At 51.0% G+C, this 13,231-nt stretch overlaps 1 protein-coding gene across 1 annotated transcript in view; it reads right to left on the minus strand.

Annotated features, from left to right (window-relative positions):
* Positions 1-13,231, minus strand: part of LOC306977863 (histone-lysine N-methyltransferase 2C-like) — a 99,848-nt gene that overhangs the window by 69,773 nt on the left and 16,844 nt on the right. Inside the window, exons 8-19 of the mRNA XM_079576302.1 lie at positions 12,472-12,555; positions 12,054-12,160; positions 11,776-11,926; positions 11,526-11,709; positions 10,760-10,874; positions 10,427-10,590; positions 7,247-10,350; positions 5,198-5,646; positions 4,646-5,137; positions 4,334-4,375; positions 3,358-4,249; positions 437-1,623 (exon numbers count right to left, since the gene is read on the minus strand). Coding sequence (XP_079432428.1) covers positions 437-1,623; positions 3,358-4,249; positions 4,334-4,375; positions 4,646-5,137; positions 5,198-5,646; positions 7,247-10,350; positions 10,427-10,590; positions 10,760-10,874; positions 11,526-11,709; positions 11,776-11,926; positions 12,054-12,160; positions 12,472-12,555 — 6,971 coding nt within the window. The remainder of the gene's footprint in view (positions 1-436; positions 1,624-3,357; positions 4,250-4,333; positions 4,376-4,645; positions 5,138-5,197; positions 5,647-7,246; positions 10,351-10,426; positions 10,591-10,759; positions 10,875-11,525; positions 11,710-11,775; positions 11,927-12,053; positions 12,161-12,471; positions 12,556-13,231) is intronic.

Below are 13,231 nucleotides of genomic sequence, written 5' to 3' on the forward strand. Positions count from 1 at the left end.
ATGTCAAAATTAACACTGGTAGTAGCATCCATCTGGCAAAACTTAATCCATGACAAAAGTAGCTACAGCATCCGCGTGGCAGTTGTTTTGATTTCAGACGAATCACGTAACAGCGAGGTTGCGCGTGAGATGCATTCATGGACCGTAAGAAGTGCGGGAAACGCGGGTTTTTCACAAATGCGGGACAGATAATTTGCAGTCTGATACACTTGCATCTCGCGCGGGAAAGACCAGGAGCAGCACAGCCATGTTGAAACTACTGCCTAATATGTAAAGCCTTATTTTAAAGTGAAAACATGAAATGCCCGAAAACGTGTAATACATTTTTCCCTCATATTCTCATCAGGAATCTCCAGCAGAAGTTTAATATTGACATCTCTTTATTTAAATGTTTTCCTTATTCACCTGCAGCGCTTTAATCGGTGAGAGAACTTACCTGAGAGTCTTCGCACATGTCGACCGATCTCGCCTCGTCGTCGTCGTCGTTCCCCAAAAGCTCCGACTCCGTCCTCTCTGGCGACTTCTGCTTCTCCGCCGCTTCCTCCGATGTCACTGCTTCCGTCTCCGCTGAAGCTTCTCTCGTCTCCCATTGGCCGGTTTCGCTCTCCTCTTCTAAAGACGCTGCGGGTTTTCGGCCGACCGTTTCCTCCGCCATTTTGTCCTCGTCTTCCTCCTCGTCTTCTTCCACAGTTTGGCCGTTCCTCGGGCTCTTCTCCTCCGTGTGCTCCTCCCATTCCACGATGTTGGAGTGCGTTTTAACAAACTTAGCCCCTTGTTCCTCTAAATGTTCTTCCATCTTCTCGAGCTTCTCCTCCTCGTCCGTGACTCGAGGTCGTTCTTCCAAAGCCACGTTTAGGGATTTTTCCACCTCTTGACACCTCTCTCGCGCCGACTCGAGCTTTTCCGTCATTTCCTGTTGAATTTTAAGCACCTCCTCTCGTTGGATGAACTCAAACTCCTCCTCTTCTTCTTCTTCTACATCAGAACGATCGATCTTTTCCGTTCTCTCAGGCTCCTCCTCCTCCTCCATGGCCTTCTCGTTTACCGTTGCCTCCTCCCGCTCGTCTTTGCCGGCGCTCCTGAACGGGCTCCGCGACTGGTCGGTGTCGATGTACATGGACGAGCAGGAATTGTCCTCCAGATCCGAGTCCTTCAGAAGCTCGTCTTCAAACGCCTGGTTTTTGAGCTCGTCTTTCTCGAATCCGTCGCTCGCACATTCGTCGTCTTTCGCCGACTTGATTTCTTCGTTGGCCCGTCGATCGTTGGCTTCGGTTTCCGTGATTTTGCCGTTGTGATTGTTGGCGAGGAGTTCGTGTTGGGTTTTGTCGGGGAGGGCGGGCGAGGGGGCGGGTGAGTCCAGAGAGCCGGCTCTGGGGGGAGACAGCGAGGCGGCGGGGGAGGACGGCGGAGGAGATAAGGCAGAGTTTGGTGAAGGGGGAGTTTTAGGGGAAGAAGGAGCGGCTTTCTGTGAAAGAAACGGAGACGCAGGAGGAGAACGTCGCGGCGAGTCCTGGTCCTCTGTGAGGTCCTCTCTGAGGTCCTCTCTGAGGTCCTCTCTATGGTCTTCTCTGAGGTCCTCTGTGAGTGTGAGGTCCTCTGTGAGATCTGCTGTCGGCCGGTCGTCTGCAAACACCAAACAGACACATGCACATTTGTCAAACTGAAATATTTTTTTCTCTCAAACAACTTTTCATTGTTGACAAAGACGAGGCATGAAATGACACGACGTAGGGCTGTTTCTATTTAAAGAGGGGGTATTCTGCTTTTTTCAGTCACATAGCACCAGTCTATATCACACTACAATGATGACAAACCTTCTGTTGGTCTGTAAATGCAGTAAATTAGAATAACTGCCTCGTATAAAATGTCTCTCTCAAAATGGCTGTAGTGAATGTCTTGAAATAGGCCTCTGTCTCTTTAAGAACCTCTGAGCCTTTAGACGCGCCCCCTCCACACGCTGAGGAGCAGTGGTTGGTTACTCGGCTGGTGACGAAAGCTCGGAGGCGTCTCCAGGAGGTGGGGGCGTTCCTAGGAGGACTCAGGCAAACCTATCCCTAAAATGGCCGCCATCAGAGTTTTTACAGATTACTCAAAAATACGTGAATGTGCCAAGGCTACACTTCAGGCATGTTTTTAATGAGGGAATGACAGAATAACATGATGGAAAGCTTGAAAAAGTCCATTTTGCATAATACCCCCCCCCCCCCCCCCCCCCTTAATAAAGATTTAATCAAAATTGCAATCTCTACTTTGGTCAGTCTCAATAATCGTCATGAGACTTTATAATCCTCAGGTTTCCAGCAGTTTCTTTGACAGAAACGGACCCCAGTTCTGGAGTTTGGACTCGACGATGGGAGATGTTCAGGGGCTGGACTGGGACTGAAAAACAGCCCTGGACTCTGAGCAGCCTGGCCCAAATTAGCGTAAATGTGACATTTACCACCCGCCTTAACGGAGCGCATTTTCTCCAGTTCGGCTTTGCCCAAATCTAAAAGCTTCTCGACTGGAGAGCAACAACGGCTCATTTGAAAGCTGAGACCTGAAAAAGTGATTGTAACATTTTGTCATATTTTTGTTGTTTTTTCATTACTTTTTTGTGGCTTTTTATTGCGTTCTTGTCACATTTTTTCTATCATTTTTTGTTGTGTTTTTGTCACGTTTTTGTTTTCTTTTTTCCTCGCTTTGTTGTCGTGTTTCTGTTGACTTTTCATCAAATTTTTCGTTACTTTTTGTGTTGCTTTTCCGGCACATTTTTGTTTTTCTTTTCATCCTCTTTTTTCTCGCTATTTTGATGCTTTTCTTTTTAGCTTTTAGATTTGAATGACAGAAAATGACAAAAAAATGACCAAAAAGTGACAAAAAATGGACCAAAAAAATGAACATGTGACAAAAAATTTACTATTTGACAAAAAAATTACAAAAATGTGACAAAAAATAACGAAACAAAAAATGGCCGAAAAAATGATGAAATTTTTTTCAAAAAATGACCAAAAAAAGTGACAAAAAATGTACTATTTGACAAAAAAATTACGAAAAAGTTACAAAAATTAGTTGAACCCCCCCCCCAAAAAATGATGGGAAAAAAAAATCTTATGACGTGAGGAAAAAGATCCATTTAGATGAGTTTTGTAGATCTTAGCTTTCAGATGAGACGTTACACTGGCCTGCAGGATTTGGGTAAAGCTGAACTGGAGAAAATGCTCTCGGTTCAGGCAGGAGTTAAGAGGTTAAGAATGTGTAAAAAAAACTAAATGAAAATGACAGTTTTATCTTTTTGAAAACAGGCCGTTAGTGTGAATGTGTGAAGCTGAGTGTTTTGCTTTGTCCCAGTGAGGAACGGCTTCAGGAGTACAGTACCTGTAGGAGGGCTGCGTGGGCCGAGATCTCCCTCCTCTTCCTCATTGGGCTCTTCACTTGGAGCGGTCTCCTCCTGAAGGCTCTTCTCCTCGGGCGTCTGCAGATCCATCTCCTCCACCTCAGCCTGGATCTCCTCTGATCTGGGAGAAGGTGGCTGCTCTGGAGTATCTCTCTGCGGTCGCTCACACTCATCTCGCTCCAGATGATTCTCCACCTCTGCTTGCTCCTCCTCCATCTCCTCTGCTCTTTCTGTCGTCTGCAGATGTTCCTCCAGCTCAGCGTGCTCCTCTTCCCTTTCCTCCGAGCTTCCTGTGCTCTCTAGATGTTTCTCCGGCTCGGCGTCAGCGCTTTCCGTCGTCTCTAGATGTTTCTCCAGCTCGGCGTCAGCGCTTTCCGTCGTCTCTAGATGTTTCTCCAGCTCGACGGGCTCCTCTTCCATCTCGTCTGCTCTTTGTGGACTCTGTGGGAGTTTCTCCACATCGGCGTCAGCCCTTTCTGTCGTGTGTAGATGTATCTCCACCTCTGTGAGCTCCTCTCCGCTTTCCACTGCTCGTCCTGTGCTCTCTAGATGTCTATCCACCTCAGCGTCTGCCTTTCCTGTCCTTTGTAGATGTTCCTCCAGCTCAGCGTGCTCCTCTTCCATCTCGTCTACTCTTCCTGGACTCTGCAGATGCTTCTCCACATCAGCGTGCTCCTCTCCTCTTTCCCCTTCTGACCTTTGTAGATGTTCCTCCAGCTCAGCGTGCTCCTCTCCCGTCACATCTGCTCTGTCGGTCGTCGCCAGATGTTCCTCAAACTCAGCTTTTTCTGTCCTTTGTAGACGTTCCTCCACCTGAGCGTGCTCCTCTCCCGTTACATCTGCTCTATCCGACGTCTGTAGATGTCCCTCCACCTCAGCGCCCGCTCTTTCTGTCCTTTGCAGATGATTCTCCTCTTCAGCGTCTGCCTTTTCTATCGTGTGTGGACGTTCCTCCATCTCAGCGTCTGCTCTTTCTGTCCTCTCTTGATGTTCCTCCATCTCAGCGTCTGCTCTTTCTGTCCTCTCTTGATGTTCCTCCATCTCAGCGTCTGCTCTTTCTGTCCTTTGCAGATGATTGTCCTCTACAGCGTCTGCTTTTTCTATCGTCTGCGGACATTCCTCCATCTCTAGATGTTCCTCCATCTCAGCGTCTGCTCTTTCGATCCTCTCTTGATGTTCCTCCATCTCAGCGTCTGCACTTTCCGTAGTCTTTAGATGTTCCTCCGCCTCAGCATCTGCTTTTTCTGTCGCCTGCAGACGTTCCTCCACCTGAGCGTGCTCCTCTTCCGTCTCGTCTGCTCTTTCTATCCTCTCTTGATGTTCCTCCGCCTCAGCATCGGCTTTTTCTGTCGCCTGCAGACGTTCCTCCACCCGAGCGTGCTCCTCTTCCGTCTCGTCTGCTCTTTCTGTCCTCTCTAGATGTTCCTCCACTTCAGCATCTGCTTTTTCTGTCGACTGCAGACGCTCCTCCATCTCAGCGCCTGCTCTTTTTGTCCTCTCTAGATGTTCCTCCACTTCAGCATCTGCTTTTTCTGTCGTCTGCAGACGCTCCTCCACCTGAGCGTGCTCCTCTTCCGTCTCGTCTGCTCTTTCTAACCTCTCTTGATGTTCCTCCGCCTCAACATCTGATTTTTCTGTCGTCTGCAGACGCTCCTCCACCTGAGCGTGCTCTTCTTCCGTCTTGTCTGCTCTTTCTATCCTCTCTTGATGTTCCTCCGCCTCAGCATCGGCTTTTTCTGTCGCCTGCAGACGTTCCTCCACCTGAGCGTGCTCTTCTTCCGTCTTGTCTGCTCTTTCTGTCCTCTCTAGATGTTCCTTCACCTCAGCGTCTGCTCTTTCTATCCTCTCTTGATGTTCCTCCGCCTCAGCATCGGCTTTTTCTGTCGCCTGCAGACGTTCCTCCACCTGTGCGTGCGCCTCTTCAGTCTCGTCTGCTCTTTCTATCCTCTCTAGATGTTCCTCCACCTCAGCGTCTGCCTTTTCTGTCCTTTGCAGGTGAGTCGTCTCCTCAGCGTCTGCGCTTTCTGTCGCCTGCAGACAATCCTCCACCTGAGCGCGCTCCTCTCCCGTTACATCTGCTCCATCTACCCTCTGTAGACTCTTCTCTCTGTCCTCTTTCCTCTCAGGAGGCTCCTCCTCCGTTCTCAGAAGATCGTCTCCTCTCTCCTCTTCTGGTTCAGGCTCCTGTGGCGTCGCCTCCGTCTCCATCGCCTCTTCTTCGTTCTGTTCGTCCACTTCCATCTCCTCTGGCTCTTCCTCTGCAGCAACGTCTGAAAGATTCAAAGCACCAATTAGCCATTTTGTTGTTTTGGAGTGTCAGTTAGCTTAGCCCGTTAGCCTGTTAGCTTCTTCATGATTTCATTAGTGTGTATTGGTGACTCTGACCCGGAGGCAGGAAAGCTGCAATTGTGGTTTTCTGTCCAGAGACACAAGGGGAGATGAAAGACCCCCCAATCATCCCATTAACACTTGTATTACCCCCAGAGGGACGACGGAAAGGATTTTTTAAGGTAAACAAGCTACTTAGTGCCGCTTTAAACCCAATTACCAGATTTTTTTTCCATCATTTTTTTGTTGGGTATTCAACTGATTTTTGTAACTTTTTTGTCATTTTTTCAATTTTTTATTACAATTTTATTTTTATATTTTTTACATTTTTTGTCACATTTTTGTCATGTTTTGGTCAATTTTTAAACACATTTTTTGTCTTTTTATTTTTATTTATTTTTTTAAATTTTGTCACATTTTTGTAATTTTTTTGTAATTTTTGTTTCAATTTTTTTCGTAATTTCTTTTGTCATTTTTTGTCATTTTTTTGTAAATTTTTGGTAACTTCTTGTCATTTTTTGGTCAAATTTTTATCAAATTTTTTATCTTTTTTACCATTTTTGGTCACTTTTTTGTCACATTTCCATCATTGTTTTCGTCTCAGTTTTGTTGCTATTTTCACACCTTTTTTCCAGAAGCTTTCGCACTGGGGTAAAGCCAAACTGGAGAAAATGTGCTCCGTTCAGGTGGGAGTTAAGGGGTTAACTAGAGATATCAATTTGATCAATATGAGAAAAAATGCATTGCAAGTTTCCTGTCATTTGTGTTTTCATATAAAAAGTTCATACAAAAGCGACAAAATCAAAATACTGTATTTTCCAGACTATAAGTCGCACGTGGTTCAAGCACCCATTTGTGATCTTGTTCCTCTAGCTGAGGCCATCGGGCTTTTAGCCTGCTACTAGCTTTTTTTGTTTTCATCATTGCAGTAATGGAAACCTCTTTTCGGGCATTTGTGTTCCGTTTTAGACACTGGCACACAAGCTTAGAGCGCCCTCTAGCGGCTGATGTGAAATAATATAAGTCCCCTGCCAAACTATGAAAAAGGTGCGACTTATAGTCCGACTTATAAGGATAGACCCAGATTTAGGTCTTATTTTATTGACATATAAGTTACAAAACATTTTCAGAGGGTATTTTGATCAAAAATGCAAAAAATATTGTTGATTACTTTCACGAGAGCGACCCCAACCCCATTTTTTGACACTGGGACTTGGAGAAATTGAGGCTTTACTTTGTTCTATGATTGGATTTTTGATATGGAAGAAAATCAGCCCTTCACAAAGCTAACTTGCCTATCCCTGCTCTAGTTGTTAAAGCTCAAGGAGGGAATTCTGTGGATTCTTAGCTTTCAAATCCTACAGACATCACCCAGAATCACCCAGAGAGTTTCTCATGCTGCACTTTGAATTGATGACCAATGTTCGCCCTAATCTAGTCACAATCCCAAAACATGTTGGAAAACCTCTTACATATAGTGTTTCTCCAAAGCCGTTAAGGTTAATGAGACAATAATGTAGAAGTAGAAAGACAAACACTAACCAGTAGACGATGCTGCTTCCCGATCCAATGCCTCCATTTCTTGCTGTGGACTTTCAGTTGGAGAGACAGGAAGTGGCTCCTCGCAGACAGGAAGTTCATCGTTTGCTTCAGCCTCCACAGAGTCGTCACACACCGCGGCGACGCTAACCTCGCTAACCGGGCTGGGCTTGGACGGCGAAGGACTGGGCACGTCTTCGAGTCGCTGAGGACTTTGCGAGCGACTCGGTGCGTGTTTGGGAGAGGAAACTGGGCTCACGACTGGACTAGGCTTTTCTTCTTCCATTGGAGCGATGGGACTCGCGCTGAGGAGGACAGCAGCTTCGGGACTGGGAGGGGCGTCGGCAGCGCTCGGCGTCGTCGTTTTATCCTGAGAGGGGCTTTGAGGTCGGGGACTCGCCGGACACGACGCGGGGCTGAGAGAGCGATTCGGCGAAGACTGTTCCGGAGGCGAGGGGCTGGCGGATCTTTCGGGGCTAAGGTGCGGGCTGGAAACTTCTTCGCGGCTAACGGGGCTAACAGGACTCATTGCTAAAGTGTCTGGAAGCGACTTGGGAGATGACGGACCAGCTTGCTCGGCGACAATTCGCGCCGTAACCGTTTCAGACGCGGACACCTCGTCGTCGCGAGGCGAAATGAGACGTGGCTCTTCCAGATTGAGGCCCAAAGCAGCGGCGTCGGGCTCCGGTTTCTCCGAGTTTTGACCGGGCGTCGGCGGGGAGCTAACGTCAGTAGCGTGTGCGGGGCTACCATCGCACGAGCGTCTTTGGGAGCTAACAGGACTAGCGAGACCAGCAGGACTAGACCTTGGAGGACTGTGGACGATTTCAGCTGCACTTTGAGACGCGCCATCGGAGCTACCCTCTGGCGGCTTACAGTGTGGAGGACTAAAGCTAGCTGGTGTCGGCGCTGGGCTAGTGGGGGAGTTTATCGGGCTTTCTGCGCGTGCCTGAGTCGAATCGACGGCGCTTTCTGAACGAACCGGGCTGCTGGGGCCGCTGCAAAGGGGGCTAGCTGCTTTGTGTGGCTTCAAACGATCAATATCTTCGTCCATTTGCTGCGGGGAGGCGGGGCTAGCGAGACCTGACGGCGCTGGACTAGCCGCCGTTAAGGAGCTAGCCGCGGGGCTAGGAGGAGGTCGCGTAGAGTCTCCAGATCGATCAGCACGCGGTGATGAAGGTAGGCTACTGTGTTTTGCTGAAGTGCTAAGGCTTTCCGGTGCGGGTTTGTGGGCGAGGGGGCTCGGAGGAGGACTGGCGCTACTTTGAGCTGGCTGCTCTTCCGCGAGTTCCTGGCTAGGCATTTCGGGTAGGTCCAACGCGCTCGGGCTTGGGCTAGAAGGCAATTTTTCCAGTGTTTGGCTTTCAAATTCAGGACTCGAGTGCAACATCGGGGACTCTTCCCTCTTCTCAATCCCTACTCTGTCGAAAACTGGTATTCTCAGCTCCAGCGGACGAAGGGGTCGCGATACGTCGACTTGGCCGGGGCTGGCGGGTTGCGATAAACTGCTTTGCGATGGTCGGGCGGGGCGGCGGGAGGGGCTACATGGCGCTGAGGCGGACGAAGCGTGGCTCAATGGTTTGGACCTGCGGGGGGCGGCGCAGAGGTCCGTGTCCAGTGTAGAAATGTCGTGTTCAGTCTTGAGGCTCGGCGACTCGGGGGGCTCCTCTTCCAGTGTTGATCCGACGACGGGGCTTTGCGGGGAGCGGGGAGCGCTTTCCATTGGCGATTCCGTGGTTTCGACTCGGGAGCTTTGAGATGGATATGCGTCTTCGTCGAGATGTTGGCGAGGAACTGGCGAGGGAGTTCTCGGACGAGGGCTTAGCGGTTCGTGTCGGGACTCGGGACTACCCTGAATTTGGATTTCCGCCGATTCGCGCTCTTGCGTCGAGCCGTGCGACTCGTCCACTTCCATCCTGTCCTCTTCCTCCAGCCGCGAAGGACTGTTTCGCCCCGACGAGTGGGGGCTTCGCGGCACCGGAAGCGTCGTCTCCACTTCCATCTCTCCGCCTTCGTCTTGGGCGGCCGTCCGTTGATGTCCCGGCGACGCGAGGTAAGTTTGCGTATGGCTTTCTTGCAATTGTGCATTATCCCGTTGCAATGATTCTACTTCCTGGGAGTCTTTTGGAGATGAGATGGGACTTTTCGGTTGAATCGGCGAACGCGTCACGACTTCCGAAACTTCCGGATTGACTTCCTGCTCTTGTGAAGCCGGACTTGTGGGTTTAGCCTCTGAATTGTCGACACTCGGAAGAGGTTCTGGCGCTTCCGTCGGCTCAGATTGTTCCGGAGTTGGCGAACGTTCGATGGACTCGCTCCGAGAAGGCAAAGGACTGCTGGGGTTTGATTTAGAAATGCTTTGCTCGACTTCCATGGGCTCTTGCGGGGATGGCTCAGACGTTTCCGTGACGGGACACGCTTGGGATAATAACCGAGGACTTGGAGGATGCGACGGTGCGGAATCTTCTTCATTTGTCGAACGACTCTCTTTAGGACTCGATGGATGCGTTTCTGATATCGTGAGCCGCTCTTGCAGATTTACAGATTCTGGATCGAAATGATCTTCGTGAGAGTTGGGGAGAGTGGGTGGCGAATGTTGGATATTCAAAGGCGGAGCTTGTGAAGGGATTTCTTCTGCGCTGGAAGGAGAGGGCGGAGATGTCGATGAGGGGCTTTCCTGGCTTTCCGAAGGCTCAGGCGCTGCTTGCCGGAAAACCGTCAGATCTGGCTCGAACGGCAGCGGACTTTCTCTGTCTTTACTTTCCGTGGGGACATCGGGGGAGGGGCTTGGAGGATGCTCTGTTTCTCGCGGTGGAGATTGTTGGAGGAGCGTACAGGGAGAATGTGGGTGCGATTGCGTTTCCGCACACTCCGGGCTGCGGACGCCGGGACTTGTAGGAGGCGGCTGCGAGTGATTGGACGAGGGTGAAATGGCTGGAGCTTCTTCTGTTAACACTTCTTCTGCCGCCGTGATGGAGGCGAGGGGGCTGTGGGGGGTGGTCGGCCCAGGCGGCGGTTCCGCCCGTGGCCTGCAGGTGACACATGTGTAAGCTTCAGCCCCCAACCTCGCCTCTCCAGCCTGAACGATGCACTCTGTATGGACACTCCTGGAACACAGAGGAGGAGAATTAAGATGTGTCCAAAACATCTGAAGAGCCTTCCCTCAGTGTAAGTGTGAGTCACCTATAGCAGCAGATACAGGTCACATGGTCCTGTGGGGAGTAGAGGTCGGGGGCGTCTCCACACAGAATACAGGGCAGGGCTGGGTCACATGACTCGCACAGAGACGGGTGATTGGCCCACACGCCCGACGACCTCGCTCCGCAGCGCCGACAAACTCTGCAGCTCTGTAACGGGACGATAAACAAACAAATGAATAAACAAACATGACAATCGACAAACAAAAATGTTTCCACACAGCTGAGCCGGAGTGGATTTTGATATGTTATATTCAACTCTTTGTAGACCCTGCTTCACTGATGTGGGAAAGATGATTGTACATTGAGTGAGTCTGACCTTGCAGCTCCAGCCGGACGATGGCGGGTTGAGGATCGCGGGGCTGAGGCAGTGTGGATGGTAGGCCTTATCACAGCGCTCGCACACCAGCAGCGGACTGCCCTCCTCCCGCAGCCTGGCGGCACAAGAGGGGGCAGAGAGTGGGTAAAGAGGGGGGAGAGAGGGGGGGGAGAGAGAGGGTAAAGAGGGGGAGAGAGAAGGGGTAAAGAGGGGGGAGAGAGAGGGTAAAGAGGGGGAGCGAGAAGGGGTAAAGAGGGGGAGAGAGAGGGTAAAGAGTGGGCATAGAGGGGAGAGCGGGGGCAAAGAGGGGAGAGAGCGGGTATAGAGGGGAGAGAGTGGGCAAAGACAGGGAAGAGAGGAGGCAAAGAGGGGAGAGAGCGGGTATAGAGGGGAGAGAGTGGGCAAAGACAGGGAAGAGGGGGTAAAGAGGGGAGAGAGAGGGTAAAGACAGGGGAGAGAGTGGGCAGAGAGCAGGCATAGAGGGGAGAGAGTGGGCAAAGACAGGGAAGAGGGGGTAAAGAGGGGAGAGAGTAGGCAGAGAGCAGGTAAAGACAGGGGAGAGAGCGGGAAAAGAGGGGAGAGAGTGGGCAGAGAGGGGGTAAAGACAGGAGAAAGAGTGGGCAGAGAGCGGGCATAGAGGGGAGAGAGCGGGTAAAGACAGGGGAGAGAGCGGGTAAAGACAGGGGAGAGAGGGGGTAAATAGGTCAGAGGTCAGTGGAGCTGTTCAAGCCTAAGATCCTTGCGCACAGACAGACTGTTCACTCACCCGCAGGCGCGGCACACCCGGCACCGGGCACACTGCCACCCGGCGCGGCTCAGGGGCGAGGGCAGGAGGGGCGGGGCCAGGCAGGCGCCGTGGTAATGATCTCCGCAGCAACAGCACATCAACAAACCCCCGCCAACGTCGCCGACATCAGCGCCGCGGGAGCACGACGCGCACCGCAGCGGCACTGGGGGGACAGATCAGAATTAGGATCATTCGGATTAAAAGATTCCACATTTAAACTGTGACGTACGTTTGTGGGCGTGTCTGGAGCACCACGTGACCCGGTGGCTCCACTCCTGATTGGTCGAGGCGGCAGCGGCACACGGGAAGTGGTAACTCCGCCCACAGCCAGTCTCCCGGCAACACAGCGACGCCCCCAGCTGGCGACAGAACGCACACACCTGGGCAGACGCACGGGAGAGTCACGTTAGTCACAGAAACATCAATCATCAAATCACATCCGTGACCCCCCGTCTCGGCACTGAAGCGAAGAGGGCGGTAAAAACAACGCTGCACATGAGCCGTTACCTGAGTGGACGCTGAGTCGATGGCCTTGTCCACGAACAGCAGAGACTCTCCTCCGCGACTCACTCCGTCCGACCACGCGGCGCACTGCAGGTGAGCACAGCACTGACCTGCGGCACAGAGGGAACTGTTACTACAGCGGACAGCAGCGCCACACTGGTCGCTCTGCGTACAGGGCCACACTGGTCGCTCTGCGTACAGGGCCACACTGGTCGCTCTGCGTACAGGGCCACACTGGTCGCTCTGCGTGCAGCGCCACACTGGTCGCTCTGCGTGCAGCGCCACACTGGTCGCTCTGCGTACAGGGCCACACTGGTCGCTCTGCGTACTGCGCCACACTGGTCGCTCTGCGTGCAGCGCCACACTGGTCGCTCTGCGTACAGGGCCACACTGGTCGCTGTGTGTGTTCAGGAACACGTACCTGTGGGGTCGAACAGTGACTGGACGTCGGCGTCAGACGCAGAGCCGAAGGGTCCGAGCTGCTCCAAGAACTCCAGCGAGGACTCTGAGGAAACGAACAGGAAATCAGTCAAAACAAAAAGAGACGCTGCAGGTCTGATCCTGCCGCGTGTTCTTTGGAGCCGTGTCCTTCGTCCGTGCAGGAAAATGCGCCGTCTATGCATGTTTTTGCAAATGTGACTTTCTAAGTTCCTTATTTGTCTTAAAAATAAAACACTTCCTGTTTACCTTCGACACGTGAAACTCTCTCACGTTAGCGCTGCAGCAAGAATCTTATTGTGAAAGTTACAAACGGCAGGAGAAATGACCAACCTATTCTAGTCAGGAGTTTTAATAATAATAATAATAATGCCTTACACTTGTATTGCACTTTACAAGCCTGTATTACCAAGTTTCTCAAAGCTCTGCACCAGGGGTAGGCAACATCAGGCCCGCGGGTCAAATCTGGCCCTCCAGCACAGAAGCTCTGGCCCTCAAGATGATTTTGATCATCATGCAAATAAGAGATCAAATTCCTTTTACAGTACTCTAAAAATGCAAGGAATAGTGTCAGTACTTTAAAAATGCCTTAGCAGAATATCCCACTTGGTCCTACAGTATGTAGTATGTGGTGAGTCGGGACCGAAAAGTGGGTCACGGAACCTTTTTCAGTGGGTCGCAAGTCTATAGGAAACTTTTTTTCAATATTTTCCCTCTGAAACTGCATGGAATTTAAGTTTTAA

The sequence above is a fragment of the Gobius niger genome (assembly GCF_951799975.1).
Source record: "Gobius niger genome assembly, chromosome: 18".
NCBI lineage: Eukaryota > Metazoa > Chordata > Actinopteri > Gobiiformes > Gobiidae > Gobius > Gobius niger.